General features: G+C 33.6%; 1 protein-coding gene across 1 annotated transcript; it reads left to right on the forward strand.

Moving 5' to 3' along the window:
• Positions 1 to 11778: 11778 nt before the first annotated feature.
• On the forward strand, positions 11779 to 14925 carry LOC134687652 (uncharacterized). The gene is made up of 2 exons (XM_063548110.1): positions 11779 to 11898; positions 12962 to 14925. The coding sequence occupies exon 2, from the start codon at positions 12985 to 12987 to the stop codon at positions 14923 to 14925; it is 1941 nt and encodes a 646-aa protein (XP_063404180.1). The 5' UTR covers positions 11779 to 11898; positions 12962 to 12984.
• Positions 14926 to 23213: the final 8288 nt, after the last annotated feature.

A 23213-nucleotide genomic window follows, 5' to 3' on the forward strand; every position in this document is an offset into this window, starting at 1 on the left:
GGAAAGGCTGTGATTGAGTTTTGGGGTTATTGTTCCAAAAGGGAAGGGGGGCTTAAAGTTGGAAGGGGGGATTTTTTTCCATTTTTTTAAGGGATTATTATTTTTTTAAATTTTTGCAAAGTTTCAGAAGAAATCTTCAACTGCACAGTATTGCACAATAGATTTGTAAGATCTTTGACCACAATTTATTTTGTGTCAGAAACCTATATTATGTCAAAAATTTGATCACAATCCAAACTCAGACAGTATTAAGCTTGAATATCGTTTCCACATTTGCCCCAACTGTTCAGTGTTCGACCTCTGCAGTCGTATAAGGCTGTGCTCAGCGAAGCATTTTATTAACCTGATAGATAACAAGGTTACAATATGCAGCAAGGCATGGCATCTACTCAGATACACTCAAAGATAAAACAAAAATCTGGATGCTTCATATCTTGTTTGCAGATAACTTCATGTTACGAAGTTTCCATTGTCCTTTACCTCATTTCATGGTTCAGTGACTACTTGTGAATTTCTCACTTGCTTTGAGTAATAGTATATATTATACTTGCAACGTCTACAGGTCTGTCAGACCGTCAGGGTTCATCTGACGACCTTGATCTCATTTCATGGATCAGTGATCAAGGTTAAAGTTGCATAATTGGGTCCATTTCTCAAATAGTTATACTACAAGCAGTAATTCAACTATATGCAGTGTATTGAATAATTGTGGTGGTTACATGTCAGTCTGGCAGGTTTCATCTGACTTTGTCCTCATTTGTCCTGGGTCATTGGTCATTGTTAAGTATATTTATTTTGGTCTGTTTTTTCATTTACCATTAAAGCAATAGGTCAGCTATATTTGGTGTTTAAAAAAATATGTTAGGTGGATATGTCTGTCTGACACGATTTATCTGACCTTAAACTTATTCTCCGATCTTTAGAAATGTTAAGTTTATATGTAACTATTATTAATACCTTTATCTTTACGACTTTCAACATAAAATCAAGTCCGTAACTCTGCTTACAACCACTCTGATTGATTTTGGGCACGGTTTTCAAATTTGTCCATATTAAGGTTTGAAAGGTCCAAAATTAAACTAGCACCAAGCTTGAATATTGTGTCCAAACTTACCTCAATTGTATAGGGTTCGACCTCTGAGGTCATATAATACTACGCTGGGCGCAGCATTTTATTTGTAATCAATTAGTTTTTAACCTAGATCCCTGAAACTTTCAACGTGACAGAAAATTGCTCATGTGTTTACGGAACTGTTTGTAGGAGCTTAGTTATTTGTCAGTAAAATCAAGTCACAAATATTACAATCAACCCATTGAGACTGACCTATTGTATTTTTTTGTGGTATGATTGACAATGAGACACCTATCAAGAGAAAGTCATTCACACCTTTTTAATCTAAAAAGTGAGTCAAATGCTTTGTGCTAAGTTTCATATACACGGATGTCATTCGGTTTATCGAGAGAAATGATCGTGAAAGAATATCTAACGGCGGTCAAGTATTGAGAGACGATCGTGAAAGTTCTGGCAACGGATCGTGCAAGACATTTAATGTACATTCTAGTTCAGAATCTTTGAAAAAAATCGATTAATTTTCAAAACGCGGAAAAAATCCGAACAAAAAAATATGTGTGTCTGTCAAAATAGTTTAACTTCCTCAACATAACTGTGAAAGAAGATAAAGAAAATATGAAGTAATTTTTGAAAAAACACAAAAGGCGCAATGCGTGTCTATGAAATTAATTACAAATAACACGCTTTTTTGTACCTATAATGGTCATATTTCAGAATATCATGATATATTTGAAATTTGTTCTTTGGTGTATCTGATAGTACAGTAAAATTAAAGTATGTTCTTCCCTTAAAAGCGTTAATTTGTTTTTGAAAACCTTGAATTTGTTGAATTTCCATCAAACTTGATCGTGAAAGATCAGGCAACGTATTATTTTGATCGTGAAAGAAAATGTGTGACCAGACTTAATACTAGTAATCAGAAATCAGTATTTCTTTTACCATTTGATAAACCTGCAACTGGTTGAAGCCTGTAACTATTTTGATAAGGATGAACATTAAAGCTATTTTTTTTGTTTCTATTCAACACTTTACCTCGAAAGTTAAAAATAAACAACTAAAAACGTGTCTAAATAAGTGTGAAAGATTCAGCTCTGTGAATCGGTCTACTGCAATTCAGGCAGACCGACACTATTTGGCCAATAATAAGGATATGCAACGTTTAAACCAAAATGTTATCCATCAAACAAAAAATTACAGCAAAAACGGCATCTTTCATGTGTAATTTGAGATTGAACGATAACCAACATTTTGTGCAACAGTACTTTCTTAAGTTCTTTATATACAACGCAGATGTGGATTGCTTTAACTATATACTACAGACTGTAGAATACCAGATCGCAAATGCTTATGATAGTATATTTGTTTAACGTCTATAATATCAAGGGTTTTACTAGAAGTGTCAAATGCGCTTAAGATTGTCATTGGTTCATAAAAAGAGGTCAAGGTCAGATGAACCATGCCATACAGATCTCTACAAATATCCCGTACACCAAATAAATGTGTTCCGATCCTTACAGTGCCTTAGAAACTGACAAATGTAAAAGTTATGCTTGGCCAATTAATTCGGAACATAAGGTCAAAAGTATATGAACCCTGACCGACAGCCAGACATAGACATCTTACTATCATTCAATATATCAAATACAATTGACATCACCATTGTCATATATGAAACATGCAGATAGACATGTATACCATACACGAAATACCTTGGCGCTATAGCATTCAGGTATATATCCAAAAGGACAAACAACATAAAACAAACATTGCCGAATGATGCATGATAATGAGTTCGATGTTAGTTGAAACCTTGCAGAAGTCGAAAATGTACACCTTACAATCATAACAACAACACTGGATTGTTTTTTCGGCGTTTTGTCACCCATTGTCTTTTATTATTGCCGTATTGTTATTTCTTTTTCTTTTCATTTTCTGAAAATATTAATACTTTGAAATTCTTAAACCTATTGAGGATGTTGACCTATCTAGCTTCGTAGCATCAGATCTTTCACGATCCTTTTCACGATCTTCAAAAATGCGGTACGTCATCTTTCACGATCCGAAAAATCAATTTTGTGTAAATAGTTCTTTAATTACCAAGTTTCAGATTATATTTATACAAAATAACTATGAGAACCATTTGATTAATTCAAATAGAATGCCCTTACTCGGATAAAAGTAGTTTATCTAGTCGAATTTGTGAAAAAATTGTGTTTGTTTACATTTTTAATGTCATTGAAATGTCGAGAAGCAATCTGCCTTTTGTTGTTTTGTAAAAACTATGTACTTTTGAAATTGGATATTCTCACATACTGATCATAATGTTAAACCATTTTGATAGACAGTTTTATTTTGTCGTAAATTTGTCTGTGTAATTAATTAAATTAGAATATTTACTGATCTTTCTTATGTCCTCTCGATTAAATGTCTTTCACGATCCGTTATCAGAACTTTCACGATCGTCTCTCAATACTTGACCGCCGTTAGATATTCTTTCACGATCATTTCTCTCGATAAACCGAATGACACCCGTGATATAGGGTTGCATTCATTTTGCAGACAATTATATTTTAATGTATGTACATACTTTTAAAACTGTACAGTGTATATGCCATTTTGTTTTACTATATTGTTCTATCAAAGATTTTTTTTGTTGGCGGTCTTCATTTTTACGGAAATGTTAACCTTGCCAGGAAATTTAGAAATGATCCTTGTAAATTTATCGCTACTTCTTGTTCTAAAAGGTTACCGATTCAACACTGTAATACGATCATTGAATATTGTTTTTATTGGTATAAATATTGATTTTGTTATCAGTAAATTAAAAGCAAACTAAATATTACTAGTATGTTATATACATATACACACTTGGCATTGCACAAGGTCATGTTTTTCTCTGACTGTTTATGACGTCTTTACACTAAATCCATTGGATGTTGGATGTATACGGATTGATAGTTTAGTCTTAGATGCATGCTTTTTTTTATTAGTTGTTAGTGGCTTTTAACTAGCTGTCAGATAACTGCGAGTACTCTCAGATTTGTTCCTATTGTCTTTTTGTTGTTGGGATGTATAGGTACTCGGCCACGTCCACGTGTATTTTTGTCCATCTGATGAGTTAAGCCTTTTTCAACTGATTTTTATAGTTCGTTCTTATGTTGTGCTGTTATACCACTGTCCCAGGTTAGAGGTATGGTTGGGATCCCGCTAACATGTTTAACCCCGTCACATTATTTATGTTTAATATGCCTGTAGCCTGTAATTAGTGGTTGTCGTTTGTTTATCAGTTTATGTGTTACATAAAATTGAGAATGGAAATGGGGAATGTGTCAAAGAGACAACAACCCGACCAAATAAAAAAATAACAGCAGAAGGTCACCAACAGGTCTTCAATGTAGCGAGAAATTCCCGCACCCGAAGGCGTCCTTCAGCTGGCCCCTAAACAAATATATACTAGTTCAGTGATAATGAACGCCATACTAATTTCCAAATTGTACACAAGAAACTAAAATTAAAATAATACAACACTTAAAAAGGCCAGAGGCTCCTGACTTGGGACAGGCGCAAAAATGCGGCGGGGTTAAACATGTTTGTGAGATTCCCCCCCTCCCCCATACCTCTTATCAATGTAGAAAAGTAAACGCATAACAATACGCACATTAAAATTCAGTTCAAGAGAAGTCCGAGTCTGATGTCAGAAGATGTAACCAAAGAAAATAAACAAAATGACAATAATACATAAATAACAACAGACTACTAGCAGTTAACTGACATTCCAGCTCCAGACTTCAATTAAACTGACTGAAAGATTATGATTTCATCATATGTACATCAGGCACAATCCTTCCCGTTAGGGGTTTAGTATCATACCGTCATAACATATATGAGAAGAACATAACCCGTGTCATGCCAACAACTGTTTTTAGAATAAATGTGTTTAGTTCCGACGCAAAGACCTTATCATTGACTCAATATTAACGCCAAAATATGCAATCTTTAATGACTTGACAACAGTATCGTAATTATATCCCTTCTTAATAAGTCTATTCAAAGGTTTTGTAAGTTTCTGAGGTGAATACTGACACCTTTGTGCTTTATAAAGAATATTTCCATAAAAAAATTGGATGTGAAATACCTGAACGTATAAGAAGTCTGCATATTTGTTTTTCGTTCATATTTTTATATACATAAGGCCGTTAGTTTTCTCGTTTGAATTGTTTTACATTGTCATATCGGTGCTTTTTATAGCTGACTATGCGATATGGTCTTTGCTTATTGTTGAAGGCCGTACAGTGACCTATAGTTGTTAATGTCTGTGTCATTTTGGTCTCTTGTGGACAGTTGCCTCATTGGCAATCATACCACATCTTCTTTTTATGTTTGACAGATCTATTTGTATGTTTGTTTGTATTACTATACGTCCATTGCATTGTATATCTATGATGTATGTTTACACAACAGAGCTGTTGGATTTGAATTATTTTGAAGTAAACCAAATAATGTCTGTTTGAGTTGAGTCACACAATTTTGTCAATATGACAGAACTTCTTAACAATATTCGTACTTGTAAGTGGGATGTTTAGCTAGCTGTAAAACCAGGTTTAATCCATTACTTTCTCTGTAAAATGGTTTGGGTTTGTCAAGTTTTATAGACTTCCTCTGTCTTTCTGTCGGTCGGTCGGTCTTTCCGTCTGTCCGTCCGTCCGTCTGTCTTTCTTTCATTTTAAAACGGCTTGCCACAGGGAAGCTATATATTGATCAGGATGATATACGATAAATTGACTATTGTCTTGATTGTACTTCTATATTAGTGAACAATTGTATATTTGACGTTTTTAACTACAATAGGACACATTATGTAAAAATAGAAACTTTAAAATGAATAGACCATTCAGTAAAAATCAACAAATAAGGAATTAATAATTAAAAGTCGGCGATGAGGATCATGAAAAAAAGAAAGAAATAAGAAATGACTTCCTTTTCCTTGATAAAATAAATGTTTATACAACTATTTCCTCGGGTATACAATATAAATACTACTAGTAATCAAAACCCAAACCGTGACAACCTGATAGAATTTAGAGGAAGAATTTTATGAACAAATGTGTCTTTTATTTCGGTGACAAATATTACTTTGTGAGAAAGTGCACAAGTTACTGTGCATAATACAAATCTGGGAATACAGTAATTTATATGCTACACTGAAGATATATATGCTAGGTGTGTTATTTCTTTCTCTCTTTGGTAAGCATTAATGTATGTTTTCTATTGTCTTAATATTATAAGAGGAGGATTGAGCGCTCACAAGTCGCAAACATGTTTAACCCTGTCATATTATTCATGTGCCTGTCCTAAGTCAGGAGTCATTAGTTCAGTGGTTGTCGTTGGTCGTGTCTGTTGACCACAGGCACTTGTCTCAGAACCCCCCCCCCCCTCTATATACCCCCAGGCACTTGTCTCAGAATTCCCCCCCCTATACCTCCAGGCACTTGTCTCAGAATTCCCCCCTATATACCTCCAGGCACTTGTCTCAGAATTCCCCCCCCTCTATATAACCCCAGGCACTTGTCTCAGAATCCCCCCCCCCTATATACCTCCAGGCACTTGTCTCAGAATTCCCCCCCTCTATATACCTCCAGGCACTCGTCTCAGATTTTTGTTCCTATATCTAGGTCTGAGACCACAACTTTCGTCGCTAGTGTTGACAGTATGTTACTTGCCATTAATTTTTATACCTCTTCCAAATTTATTTCTCCATGTTTAATGCCTCAAATTGCAAGCAGGGGGTGAAATTACACTAAAAAAATTTGGGTCCCGAATTTTTAAGGAAAGTAGCGATTTGGTCTAGCTGAAAATGGTGAAAAATTAGCACTTCGGGAGCAGTCAAAAGATTTCAAGACGCCCTTAACATAAAAATTGTCCATATTTTGAGTTAGAGCCGATGAAGTTTTCTATAATTTTGATATAATTTGTCCCAAAAGTAGTACAACACACTGTAAAAATTTCATTAAGAAAGCGCAGGTGGGATTTTTTTTTATTTTCATTTATGTTCTAAAAGAAATGCACTACGAAATAATTGTGGTCGCGTATTTTCATTTATGTTCTAAAAGAAATGCACTACGAAATAATTGTGGTCGCGGACCTAAGATACCTTAATATAACATATTAAAATTCGGAGACCAGTGCCTGTGTATATACCTATCAAAATCAATTTAGATTTACGACATAACACGTTTTAGTCCGACAAATCGGCATGTAACGGAATGTCGCGACTGGCTGACATTTTAAAAAAATGCGAGTTAAGAACGGTACCATGTGTTATATTAAGGTCTATAAGGGGGGGGGGGTCTGAGACAAGTGCCTGTGATATGATGGCCTGGTATAGACAGAACAAAATGAATAATACACGGCAAAAACAATTCACGCCGTCTCAAATAGTAGTCGAGGCCTTATTTATTTACCTTTCAGGGATGTCCTACTGAGCCTGCCATACCATAAAAAGATGAATCACACAGCTCACCTTTTATTGTATCTGCATTCATAAACTTATTAACATCATTTAAACTATTTATAAGGAAGAGGTAGAACAGAGTCAGAAGATCTTCCCAATGCAAAAAATAAAAAGAATAGAAATATACCTCTTCTTGTCCACTACTAAAGAACAACAAACAAACAAAAACCACATTCCTGGAGAAGCGAACTCCGGCGATCCACACACAATCTACCACACACACTTAATCATATAGTTTTGACGAAAGACAAATGTGATATCACATCTTTTATTTTTGTGATGAAAAATAAAGGTATTGTGAAATGTTGGGGTCCAAATCGGAAGGGCGTCTTTAATTATTTTTTTACCTGCATGCCTCGAGTTGGGGGACTTGAATAAATAAGAGAACACCCCCTCCCAATGAAACAAATTGTTTAGTTCTTATATCATGAAAAGTTGGATTATATTCAGCTATATCATATGAAATTTTGATTTTTAATAATTATTATTTTTGAAAATTTATAAAATTTTATATATACACAATGAGTTGATTTTCGGATTTTCTTTTATAGTATTCTACAGCAAAGTGAAAAAGCAATGGACAAAAGCCAGTCAATGTGTCTGTACGATTATTTATGTCAGAAAATTGGATCTGAAGAGGTTGTTAGAGTTCGGCGAATCACTACCGTAATTTGTGACATTGGATCAGCAGGAGACAAAAGAATAACCAGTGGAAGTAGAGGCGAGGGTCTCAGCTTAAAAAGCAGCGATTTGGACTATATGTTTATTGATCCTCGCTTAAAAGTGTATGAATCGGAGGAAGATATCGTCCACCAAGATGGAATTCGTCCTTTTGTTGTGGATGTAGAGAACACACGACCATGTTTCTCCAAGCTGCGCTTTTTTTACCCTACCGTAGTATCTTCATTTGGTAAAACAATGTTGTTGAACGATGGTCTATATACAGTGCTCTCAAGTGAATTGTATAGATTGACACTTTTGAAATTATCAGTTTATCCAAAACTCATGAAAATTCATGGTCCGTGTGTATCCGTGAAAGATCAAATTGATGTTGCATTTTGTCTAAAATGTGACCAATGGATATCTGTTGCAAAAGCATGGGTCAATAGACCACGTTCGTGGCCTTCTCCTGACATAATTTCCAAAATTACCTCTTGTGGCGTTTTATTTGTTCCAATAGGCAGCAAAGGGTCCAAAAATGAAAGTATTGAGTGGCGAATATCATTTTCTGCATCCGAAGAAAGTATCATATTTGCTTTCACTCACACCCAGTTACTCTGTTATGCTTTATTAAAAATCTTACTTAAAGAAATAATTGAGAAACAGGAAGACTTAAAAGGTTTATTGTGCTCCTATTTCATAAAGACGTTGATGTTTTGGATGACAGAAGAAACACATCAGTCGATCTGGAGACCAGACAATATAATTCCATGTTTTCTCAGTGTCATGTATGAAAAGATTATTGTATTGTGTACAGCACTCAATGCTACTACATTATTTTATTCCTGACAACAATTTATTCTACTTAAGGTTCAATTTAAAAAAACAAATACAAATTGATAAACACTTTAACAACAACATATCAACAAGGAATTAAATTTGTCTTTTGCACAGAAACCTTGTGTGATTATAGCAGACTTTCTTATGGAATCTCAGAGTTATTTAACACACACATTAGATTAATCGAAAAAGTAATGCTGCATTTAGTTTTAAGCTTCAACTTTGCCGGAAGTACGAAAAAAAGTATTTTTGTCCTGATGAACAATTTAGTTAAACATTCCAGAACTCGTTGTTCAAGAGATATATTTACATCGCGGTTGTCAAAGGCATTTCAGCTTGTTTCACAGGACCCTACGAATCATCATAGATCAAACAACAAACACGAATATTATAAATATAAATATAGTTTGAGCCAACTACTTGTAGGTTTGAATACAGATGCAGTATCTGGATGGCTGTTTTTTGGCTTCGTTCTTCTATGTTCATAAAAAATACTCAATATCACTCAGTTTGATAGGTCATGCTCTTGATAAAAGCAAGGATGGAAAAAAACATTTCAGTCAGCCACGTGATCTGAAGTTTAGCCAGATTCAGAAATATGGGCTAAGCAGGATAAAACGTGAAAAACTGAAAAGTCTTTTCACCGTTTTAAAAACGCTAACTGTGTTGAATCTCTGTTTTAAACAGCAATAATCCATCATTCCACGAGAACTTCAACTGGATGTAACCATAGGTCCAATCAGCTGTACTCCAGTACCATTTGCATACTTTCTTAGGTTCTTGTGTTACTACAATCTACACAACGCTCCATTATGTAGACATTCTCTACAACAGTTAATTTTTACCGTTAAATCTAAATTAAGAATTCAACAATCATCTTACATACAAACACACATTTTCTGTGGTATAGCTTGTCAAATGGTTGGCCAATCAAAAGTTGCAAGACATTTTTTACAAATGGCAGCAAATTTTTACATTTTTGATACAAGCAGTGCAGGATCATCATCATCATCATCATCATCATCATCATCATCATCATCATCATCATCATCATCATCATCATCATCATCATCATCATCATCATCATCATCATCATCATCATCATCATCATCATCATCATCATCATCATCATCATCATCATCATCATCATCATCATCATCATCATCATCATCATCATCATCATCATCATCATCATCATCATCATCATCATCATCATCATCATCATCATCATCATCATCATCATCATCATCATCTTTAAAGCCCGACTTTTCCTGCTGATGAAATCGATGTTTATATTATATATAGAGATTTCGTAACAGCAGTTTCGACCCAGCAAGATAACATTTTTTGTAAGAACACATGTAACTTAGGTATCCAATACAGTGATGAAAGATGTAGTCCTTTTTTTTTTAATTTCAAATAAAACATAGAATTCATGATTATGATTGGTAAGTATTTTCCAAATATTCATATTCATTACCCGATACCTACCCTCTTAACACAGTAACTGAAAAAATATACACAGGTTTGTTATTATAGTGTTCACATATTGCAGCTAGGTTTAAATGGGTCACATTTTTATTTAAACCTACAGCAAATGAAAATCGCTCAGTTTTAAATCATTTATTCTTGAATTGAATTTCTATTTATCCCTTTTTCTTTTGAAATAAGTTCAGGGTCATATCAACCTCGTCACGACCTGAGAATAAATTGAGGAAGAAATCAGAAAATTTTGCGTATTCTTTCCCTGACAAATATGTAAAAAAAAAACAATTATAGAAAGTTCAAAAGTATCATTTTAAAAAGTTGTACACAGTTAACTATAACGTGGAGAACAAGCCAAAACGGCAATGTGAACTTTTTAAAATCATTTGGAGTCCGTACCAGTTGGTTAACTTATACAAATATATTTTCTTCTGAAACTACTGAACCAAATTTAACCCGACAAATATGGCCACAATTATTATTGGGAGATTTACTTAAAAGAATTTACTCGCTGACACCGCTTGAATACCAATATGGTCGACATGGCTCAAAATAAAACAAGGGGGGTAAAATGCAAGTTTTGTCTATTAACATGAAGAGGAAGAGAAACATGGCCGCTCTTTGAAATCATCATGATTTTTATTGTTATTGTTTTATTTTTTTTTGTCTCTCATTGATTTCATCATGGCAAATTCTTCTTTAAAATTGCGATACATTTGACAAGTATATTGTTAATTTCAATGGTAATACAATTTGAACAAAATTTTACAATATACCCCTTTAACATGGCTGCAAAATAAATTGTTATTTTTGATATTTATTTTCACCCATCAACTTTAATGACATAATTCTTTCATCAAATTGAGAGACCCTTGACAAATATTGTTGAATTATCAAAACGTTTTGATGTACCCTTAAAAACACAAATATGTTTTGAAGCAGTGCGTCCTGTTTTAAATTTCAGCAATGAGCGTTTAAAAATATAATTATTTTCCATTTCCTGCATTACATCTGGGACTATTATATTAATATAATAGTCCCAGATCAAATTTCTATTTCGTAATAAAATAAAAGTTTGTACGATTACTTTCCTGGTATAAATCTATTTCATAATATAATAAAAAAAACATTTCAATCTTTTCTTCGTACCTACGTCACTATAATACTGACTATTTATATAGCCTATACAAAAACAGTGACGGCCCGAGAACATTTTGATAAAGGAGTCTACGGAACGTCTGTCTTTTCTACATAGACAGACACGGAAAAGTGAGAATGAAAAGAAGTACCACACAATGTCAATTACAAGTATCTCGTTATATTAATTAAGGTATGAGATTTTTACTTTTTTTGTTGTTGCGTGATTAAAGAAAATATTTGTGTCATCACTTCGCGCGTCTGGCGTATTAAATTATAATCCTGGTACCTTTGATACTATTTACAAATTCATTATTGTGTTGTAGGTGAAATAATACCACAAAACATTGAAAGCAGCTGAAAACAACGTTAAATATTGATTTTTGATTTTATTTGCTATCAACTATATGGGCGTATGACAAGTTTGCTATCTTTCATTTGTGCTGATTTAATTCTTTCATTTGCGCCGATTGTTTAAAACAGTTAAATCACAGGTGAATGTTATTTTTTCTTTATAATAAAGTACAGTTTTTGTTTCATCGCATACAGTTTTTATGGGTTTTAATGTTTTGAATGCTGTAACTTCGTGATATTCTTATGTAGAAAATGGTGGATTGAACACATTTTTTTACCGCAACTGTTTGCAATATTGGACAATATGTGACAGCACTCATTTTCTTTAAGTTGACTCAAATGTTGTCTTAAAAGTTAATAGCATTCAATTTGTGTTGTTGAATGTTGTTCATTGTATGGTTGGTTTACAAGGAAATATTTCAGTATTAAACCCAATCATTTATACGACATCGAAACTTGTCACAATATATATGGGTCAGAACATTCGTGTTTGTCTAGTATACAAACATATATTGTTTTTTAAAGCAGTGAAATTTTTTGTTGTTGCAAATATACATACTGTACTACTCTTACATTCATTGCCGCAAGGAGAGCTTTACGAGTTTATTAGATTTGTGTTACATTTAATATTTTAAGTCATTTCGAAACATGTGAAAGACAATTCGCCGTTTCAGAATCAAATGCATCATAGGTAATATTTACAAAAGTGTACACCAAAACGTCCTGATTGGTTAAAAGTGTCATAAACAATGGCAATTTAACTAATGACGTGACGTTATTTTCATTTTGGGGTACGAACAATGAAATTACCCATGATGCTTTAGATTATTTTAAACGGCAAATTCCATGGTAACATATGCTCTACTACCATTTAAATATTTGTTTTTCTTTTATTTTAATAGATTGACATAAGAAAACCAGAGAAATGTCAATGGACAAAAAACAGTCGCTTGATTTTTATCAGTTTCTGTGTCAGAAAATTGGATCCGAAGTGGTTGTAAGTACTAGAAGAATCCACTCGATAATTAGTGACATCGGAGCTGCAGAACAAAAACGAATAACCAGTGGAAGTAATGGCGAAGGACTTAATTTTAAAAGTAGCGATATAGATTACATGTTTCTTGATCGTTCCTTCAAAGTATATGAATCAGAAAGAGATGTTGTTTCTCAAGACCTCAGTATTCCTTTTATTATGGATACAGAGGATACACAACCTTGTTTCACTAGGCTACGTCTTTTTCACGATAAATTTTATAATATAATAAAGAAAAATGCCAGCGTTCTGTTGAAAAATGGTCCACAACATCTGCTTTCAAGTGAATTGTATAAATTGTATCATTTGAAAGGTCTTTGTTTATCCCCAATCTTTAAGGTTCATGGTCCTTGTTTATCAGATCGGGATGATCGATTTGATTTAGCATATTGTCTTAAATGTGACAATTGGGTATCTCTAGCAAAATCATGGATCACAAGACCACGTAAATGGCCACACCCTGACGTTATTTCCAAAATTATAGCATGTGGTGTTTTGTTTGTACCTATAGGCAATAAAGGGTCCATATATGAACATATTGAGTGGCGAATATCGTTTTCGGTATCAGAAAAGATTATTATATTTTCTTTCAATCATACTCAGCTTCTATGTTATGCCTTATTAAAAATCTTGCTGAAAGAAATAATTGAAAGCCATAAAGACTTAAAAGGTTTATTGTGTTCCTATTTCTTAAAGACAATGTTGTTTTGGATTGCAGAAGAATCAACCCCGTCGATCTGGCGATCAGACAATATAATACCATGTGTCATGGCATGTGTAAAAAGATTGTTGTACTGTGTACAGTATTCAACCTTACTACATTATTTTATACCTGACAACAACTTGTTCTCTTCACGATTCAACAATACCAACAAACTCAAACTAATAAACATTTTAAACAATAATCATAAAAAGGGAATTCAATGCTTTTGTTCTACAAAAACCCTGTGCGATTTTGGAAGACTATCATATGAAATCTCTGAGCCATTTGGAAGAAACATTAGAATAATCGAAGAAATAATGCATAAATTTCTTGAAGGTGGAAGTCAGTTTGGTGTAAATACTAAACGACAACTGAACAATTTATTGCATCATTCCAGGACGCGTCTTTCTAGAGAAATATTCACCCTACAGATGTCAAAAGCATCTCAATGTGTTTCAAAGTATCCACAAAGACATCATGGAGAAAATAACAGAAAACGGTATTCTAAGTACAGATATGATCTCAGCAATTTTCTTCTAGGTTTGAGTACAGATGCAGTATCTGGATGGCTGATCTTGGCCTGTTTCTTCTATGTTCACAAAAAATATTCAACATCGCTGAGAATATTAGACTATGCATTGTCGAAATGCACTGATGAGAAAATTTATTTTCAGCCACGTAACTGCCCATTTAGTCAGATCCAAGCAAGTGTGTTAAATATGATGAAACGAGAAAAACTTTATACAGTTTTAAAAACACTAACTGTTCAAAATATTATATTTGATTGGCAATCGTTTGTCATTCCACCAGAATTACAACTAGATGTGACATGGAATGGTAATGGTGTAGTCTCCTATGCTCCTGTACCATTTGCATATTTCTTAAAGTTTCTGTGCCACTACCATTTACACGAAGAATCGTTGTGTAAACATTGGTTAAGGAAGTTAATGACGTCCGTTAGAACATGTAAATGGGGAATAAGGCTCTTTTCTACCATACATTCAAAGATTTTTGCTGGGATAGCTTATAAAATGCTTGGTGAAGTAGACAATGCGAGATTTATGTTTGTTGAAGCTTCTATTAGTGACTTTAATGTAAGCAGTGCAAGATACAGGCTTTCGCATTTTTAGCCTTATTTATTTTCAATACTTTGTAAATAAAAATAAGAAAACTTTCATAAACCGAGACAACCCACCATTTTTTCTACAAATGAACTGTGCCATGTCAGGAATATAGCAGTTTTTATAAAATATTCCGTTTAACTGTCCACGGCATGTTGTTGCTTGTTTTTATAGCATTTCTATGTTTCTGTTGTTCCGTCGGTGTCCTCTAATAGTTGATGTGTTTTCATCGGTATTGGTTTGCGATCCGGATTTGTTTTCGTTTACTCTATTTCTGATTATTGAACAGCGGTATACTTCTGTTGTCTTTTTTTCTTTTTTATTAGAAATTGCGATTATTATAATTCCTACCATATTTGTTGTTAGTACAGATTTCTGGATTTACCTTCATCAATTTCAAGATTCCTGACCTTCTCTTAAATGGTATTAGTATCAATAAATATCATTTCACTAAAAAATTGGTGATAATTATATTTTACATTTATATTTATCACTGAGAAGTACCGTGGATTCATTTTTTTCCGTGGCTACAAATTCTCGTTAATCCAGAAATAATTGCATTTTCGTGGTTTTTGCCACAGTCTGCATGCAAGCGTATATGAAATTTACACTTCCTTGGACATTTAAATTCGGGGTTCACGTAAACCAGAGACATATAACTCTATTATATGGGGTCTTATATGTCTCTGCGCATACCCACTAAAATTTGGTATTCGGCAAATAAGCAGTTCACAAAATATCTCCAGAGCCTGTAATTCATAACATGATTTCCTTGATAGAGTGGTGCTGATTACAGTGTATCATTAAATCAATGCCATAGCGGGTTGGTTGACCTTTATGGAATACATGCATTTGTTTCATAAATTACAATGGATATGTTACAATTGTCTCAATATACCGTCATCTTTTCCTCTAATGACACGCCAACGAAGTTATTACAGAGTTTGTACTTACATGCGCAACACGATGGGTACTATGGAGCAGTGTCTGCTTGGAGCACTTGAGATTGCCGACAGTTTTTGTGGGATCCTTTTTTTTCGATCGTTAGTTTTTCTGTGTAGTGTATCAAAATTGCTGCATGTCATTCGTTGTGTTCTTTTTTCTACAACTAATTTGACGGAACCATTGCTTTTAAAATGCGAGGTTTGCCGAACATGGCATTCCCAAACTTGAATAAAAAATATGTTACCAAAAGGGACAATAAAAATAAGGTCAAGGTCATATGACATCTGCCCGCTAGACATGTACACTTTACAATCATTCCATACAACAAAATTAATATAGTAGATCTTTTACATAAAGTATGAGAAAAACAGACCAAAACACAAAAACTTAACTATTACCACTGAACCATGAAAATGAGGTCAAGGTCAGGTGACATCTGCCAGTTGGACATGTACACCTTACAGTCCTTCCATGCACCGAATATACTAGCCCTATTGCTTATAGAATCTGAGATATGGACTTGACCACGAAAACTTAACCTTGTTCACTGATCCATGAAATGAGGTCGAGGTCAAGTGAAAACTGTCTGACAGGCATGCAGACCTTGTAAGGTACGCACATACCAAATATAATTATCCTATTACTAATAATAAGACCTCGGAGATTTCAACATTACAAAAAATCTGAACTTTTTTTTCAAGTGGTCACTGAACCATGAAAATGAGGTCAAGGACATTTGACATGTCACTGACGGAAACTTGGTAACATGAGGCATCTATATACAAAGAATGAAGCACCCAGGTCTTCCACCTTCTAAAACTAGAGGCTCTAAAGAGCCTGTGTCGCTCACCTTGGTATATGTGAACAAAGGAAGCAGACAGTTCATGACAAAATTGTGTTTAGGTGATTGTGATGTGTTTGTACATCTTACTTAACTAAACATTCTTGCTGCTTACAATTATCTCTATCTATAATGAACTTGTCCGTGTAGTTTCAGTGGAAAATTTAGTAAAAATTTACAAATTATATGAAAATAGTAAAAAATTGATTATCATGATTATAAAGGACTTCTTAGGGGGTCAATTGACCATTTTGGTCATTTTGACTTATTTTTGAGTCTTAAATTGCTGTACATTATTGCTGTTTACAGTTTATCTCTATCTATAATAATATTCAAGATAATAACCCAAAACAGCAAAATTTTCTTAAAATTACCAATTTAGGGGCAGCAACCTAACAACGAGTTGTCCGATTCATCTAAAAATTTCATGGCAGATAGATCTTGACCAGATAAACAATTTTACCCCATGTCAGATTTGCTCTAAATGCTTTGGTTTTTGAGTTCTGAGCCAAAAACTGCATTTTACCCCTATGTTCTATTTTTAGCCATAGCGGTCATCTTGGTTGGTTTCCCCGGTCACAAAACACCATTTTATAAACTAGATAGCCTAACAATGATTCTGGCTATGTTTGGTAAAATTTGGCCCAGCTTCAGAATAGAAGATTTTTGTAAAAGTTAACTAAGATTTACGAAAAATGGTAAAAAATTGACTATAAAGGGCAATAACTCCTTAAGGGGTCATCTGACCATTTTGGTCATGTTGACTTATTTGTAAATCTTACTTTGCTGAACATTATTGCTGTTTACAGTTTATCTCCATCTATAATAATATTCAAGATAATCACCAAAAACAGTAAAATTTCCTTAAAATTACCAAATTAGGGGCAGCAACCCAACAATGGGTTGTCTGATCCATCTGAAAATTTCAGGGCAGATAGATCTTGACCTGATAAACAACTTAACCCCGTCAGATTTGCTCTAAATGCTTTAGTTTTTGAGTTATAAGCCAAAAACTGCATTTTACCCCTATGTTCTATTTTTAGCCATAGCGGCCATCTTGGTTGGTTTGCCCGGTCACAAAACACAAATTTTAAACTAGATAGCCTAATAATGATTCTGGCTATATTTGGTAAAATTTGGCCCAGTAGTTTCAGAGGAGAAGATTTTTGTAAAAGTTAACGACAGACTACAGACGACGGACGACGGACGCCAAGTGATGAGAAAAGCTCACTTGGCCCTTCGGGCCCGGTGAGCTAATAAAAAGCTTTTAAAAAGTTAGCTAACGCCGCCGCCGCATCACTATCCCTATGTCGAGCTTTCTGCAACAAAAGTTGCAGGCTCGACAAAAACTATCTAACTGGATAGCATATAATACTGGGTATTTTAATCACTGAACGGTAAGTTCGGAAAATTTCAATCCTGGTATCTATGATGAGTTTATTTACAAACACTGGCTCAATGCCACTGCTGAAGTGTTTTTTTTTTTTTATCCTCGAGGGTATCACCAGTCCAATAGTCAGCACTTCTGTGTTGACTTGTATTATCATTGATTTAATAGTAGTCATTGTCATAAATTGACTGTTTACAAAACCTCAACCAGAATTCTTCGAAATATCAAGGATTTTCTAACCCAGGATTCGATTATTGGAGCTGTATTTAGAAACCTTTACGAGTTTTAGGTTTCAATGCATTCAACTTCGTATTGTTTTGCCTTTTGGAATTTTGTGATTCGTCCAGTGTCACAAATAAGTCTTTCGTAGACGCAACCCCATGTTATATACAATTTCAACACGGGTATCTATGATGAATAGCTTTAATTGTATTAAGAATAAAAGATGTTTTGCATTTCAATTCCTTATTGTAGTATACGTAACAATGACATGTCACTACTAAAACTTTTAGCTGTACAATTTGGAAGAAGTACAACCATTTATGTAGCAAACTATTGACGTGTCATGATAGTATAAGCCTGGCTCTTTGGATAAGGTATACATACACGATCGCAAATATAATGTACATTTCAAGTGATTTCTTAAATTATATGTAAATGCAAAAATATTGTAACTAATAACCTAAAAAAGAGGCTGTCACAACGACAGCAAACCGGATTTATTAACATTTATTTGTGTCCTGGCAATATCACAAGAACCATTACTGATGAATGGTGAAAGTAAAAATCGTCAATATCAAATTTGACCTCCATTTTGTAGTCAGTATCAACATATTAAAATCTGAAAAGCTTAGATTGAAAGGTTCATGAGAAAATGCAAAAACGTGAATGGAAACGCCATTTTACGATCTTTCAAGAACCATAACTGAACGGTAAAAGTCAAAATCGTCATTATTGAACTTGACCTCTATTTTGTCATCAGTAACAACATATACAAATTTCAAAAGCTTTGGTTGGATGGTTCATGAGAAAATGCATGGACATGACTGGAAACACCATTTTTCAATCTTTCAAGAACCATGATAACTCCTGAACAGTAAAAGTCAAAATCGTCATTATTGAACTTGACCTCCATTTTGTCATCGGTAACAACATATTAAAATTTGGGAAGCTTTGGTAGAACAGTTCATGCGTAAATGCACGGACACGACTGGAAACTTCTTTTTTCAATCTTTCAAGAACCATAACTCCTGAACGGTAAAAGTCAAAATCGCCATTATTGAACTTGACCTTCATTTAGTTGTCAGTAACAACATATTAAAATTTTAAAAGCTTTGGTTGAACGGTTCATGAGTTCATGCACGGACATCCGTACATCCCCAAATCAGTAACCGACATTTTTGTCACAAAAATCCGGTTAAAAACGTGAAATAACAAAATTAACGAATTACGGGTATAATTCTAAACGGAAAGTCTGAAGTCAAATAGCAATATCAAAAGCTCAAACACATCAAACAAATGGATAACAACTGTCATAATCCTGGCTTGGTACAGGCATTTTCATATGCAGAAAATGATGGATTAAACATAGTTCCTTTCACTTGTTCCAAACAGGTAAATATTGGAGTCTCAAATTTTTTTAATTTTCTGCAGATGATTAAAAAAAGAAAAATATTCCTGATAATGCAGGAAATGGGTTGCTGTTTCTAGTTAATAAATGAAGATTTATGGAGAGGCTTTATGTGTAACACCACTAATTCAGGCCCGGCCAGAAAGCACATACCAGAAAGTAGTACATATTTAACACAAAATAGTTCCTACGCATGAGTGTAACTTTCAAAATATGTAGAATATTTAGGTAATTTTGGTATCAAATGAAAGCTGAAGGACTGGTGATCATTGTAGAACACTTTTGGACCTTTAGTTTTGAATATTAAAAAAACTGCACCAAATTTTAAAAAGAGGGTACATTTGGTCTGTTTGTCAGATCTGAAGTACCTGTTTTGGTAAATCTGAAGTTCCGGGAACCAGTTCTTTCTTATATGCCATGCAAGGTATGTTAATTTTTTCAGTACAAGACACCATAAAGTGTTGCTTTGAAGTGCAATGATTGCCACTTTATTTGAACTTGAAATAAAAGAGGTGTGCCTGCTTGAAACGGAGGAATTTAACATAGAAAGCAATGGGACCATGAATTAGTGGTGTACTTCTTATTACAGAGAATCACCAGAAATCCAATTTTTAGAAGTTGTACCTATTCCAATGAAAATAAGTCAAATATGATGTTAGTAATCATGTTTCATCATCTTTTTTTGGTCAACCAACCTGCTTATGGGAAATTTAAGCTCTTAAATTGGTTTACTCAAATATGTTAGCCTTTTATGGTCATACAACATGCATTCAGTTAGGACTTGACTCCAAGTTCTTATTTTTGCATTTTTTCTGATTGAAATCCATAAAACATGTATTTTATGACTTGTATATGGAACAGAATAGCTCTTGGTCAAAATAATTTTCTGATTTTTCAAGATTTTTGGTTTTTCTTATGGTAGCCTTTTACAATCTAGGCAAATGGTATATACTCATATAAGAATTCTAAAATCTCACTGTGCATGCAATTTTGAACCACTTTAGCAAGTTATCTAACTGAGGGATATATAAATTGCTCTTATTAATCTATGTTTTACCACAGAATTTATGGTTCATACAAAAAATAAGCCTTTTTTGAATTTCAAGAAAAAAGGGGATAATTTCTCATTTATGTCTTAAGTTTGGACTAATATATTTTTATTTAATGAAGAACCTCTGATAAAAATATGACTATTAGTAAGCGCATAGCTTTCCTTATAGAAATTAATAAATAAAACAATGATATTGAGAATAAAAAAAGTATATTGGCCACTGGTAATATACATATGCAGTTTTCTTTGAATAACTCATATGTGACTACCAGTCCAATTTGAGCTTTGAAGTAATAAAATAGTCTTTGGACTAAAGCTTTATATGTTTTTTATTGCTTGAAATAGATCATAGAATGAAAAAAAGTAATGCTCAAGTCAATATAGCAAGTTTGGTTCTGTTATAGGTGTAACACCACTAATTCAGGCCCGGCCAGAAAGCACATACCAGAAAGTAGTACATATTTAACACAAAATAGTTCCTACGTATGAGTGTAACTTTCAAAATATGTAGAATATTTAGGTAATTTTGGTATCAAATGAAAGCTAAAGGACTGGTGATCATTGTAGATCACTTTTGGACCTTTAGTTTTGAATATTAAAAAAACTGCACCAAATTTTAAAAAGAGGGTACATTTGGTCTGTTTGTCAGATCTGAAGTACCTGTTTTGGTACATCTGAAGTTCCGGGAACCAGTTCTTTCTTATATGCCATGCAAGGCATGTTAATTTTTTCAGTACAAGACACCATAAAGCGTTGCTTTGAAATGCAATGATTGCCACTTTATTTGAACTTAAAATAAAAGAGGTGTGCCTGCTTGAAATGGAGGAATTTAACATAGAAAGCAATGGGACCATGAATTAGTGGTGTACTTCCTTTATATTCACCAAAATAGAAAATATCAAAATAGTTTTCTGCACAAATAAATTACAAATGGCTTATTTCATTGAAAGGACAACTGAGCATCATTTCAAAAACAAGAAAAGTAACGTTTGTTTGTTAAAAAAATATGCACTGCATGTCTCTATATTTTTATATAAGGGTGAAGAAATACATTTCAAAAACTTTTTTTTCTCACCATTTTATAAATCTTCTTCCGTTAACACCCATATACCAAAACCACTGATAATAATCATACTAATAAATAACAAAAAATAGTAAAGTGCAATACCACACGACAGAGCCGAGGGCTGGTTTAATAACAACCATTAAATGATATTTATTGTATACAAATTTCGAATCAGTACGAAAAGTCATCATTTATATAGATATATATACAACTCGTCTAAACATCAACCAAATTAGATCTGTAAATTTGCTTCCGCAAATTCTTGTTCTTCCCTCGCCGGGATACGAACCTATGCTACTGAGATATCGTGACACCAAATCGCCTGCTCTCTAGCCTTCCCGCTAGATATATATATATATATATATGTATTAGTATTTCAATACACACAAACATTTGTAAACAATCGATCTCTTAATGCATGATACAAACTAATATCAAATAGCATGGATGTAAAAAATTAACGTGACCTATCGAGTAGACCCTGTCGTGCCGAATGATTTAACCGCCAAATCACACAAACCACTTAACCTAAACGCCACCTATATGGGCAGACAATTCAGAAGAAAATAATTTCATTCTAATTCATAAAATCAACCGACTGAAATTATATTTCTTCTTCCGTTAACACCCATATACCAAAACCACTGATAATAATCATACTAATAAATAACAAAAAATAGTAAAGTGCAATACCACACGACAGAGCCGAGGGCCGAAAACACAAAGAACGGGAAAATTTAAAAAAGGTGATCTATATTATGTAATTAAGATCTGAAAATAATGCTAGAAATTATCCAAAGAATCCTTCACGATAATATCGTTTACCGTTTCGGAACACCATCTACCGTGTCTCTATAAACTTAAAACCTAAATTAGCACAAGCTCTAGCACCTTCAGACCTAAAACTGTGAAACCCATAACACTTAATATCAAGAACATACGACAGAAAACTTCAATAAAGAGCTCGCGCATCCTAAAGTATGACACTGGCGTATTCTTTTACGTAAAACATCAACATCTAAACATTTGGAAAAAATCCAAACAAAAAGTAGAATAAAATAAATAAATAACCCCATCAAAATAGCTAGAAAAATCAGCCCAATGCAGAAATAAATCAAATGTTTCACTGACACTTATACGAATGACACCTTCTCTCAATCTGTATACGCTTGTTTTGAAACGTTAAATGACAATAGACATATAATGATCTAAAGTAACTTAAAATAATCACTTCGTCGAATAGATAGCAACTCAACTCGCAAAAGCACTGAAACACGTACAAATATCAAATACGCTGATTATACAAGTCACCAAAAGAAAACATAACAACCCACATTACATGCAGTAATTCTAACGAAACAGGCTCCTTTATAT

This window comes from Mytilus trossulus, chromosome 10, assembly GCF_036588685.1.
Source record: "Mytilus trossulus isolate FHL-02 chromosome 10, PNRI_Mtr1.1.1.hap1, whole genome shotgun sequence".
Lineage (NCBI taxonomy): Eukaryota > Metazoa > Mollusca > Bivalvia > Mytilida > Mytilidae > Mytilus > Mytilus trossulus.

Excerpts from the sequence above, each read along its gene's own strand:
- LOC134687652 (XM_063548110.1), top strand. The coding sequence starts at position 12,985 with ATGTCAATGGACAAAAAACAGTCGCTTGATTTTTATCAGTTTCTGTGT.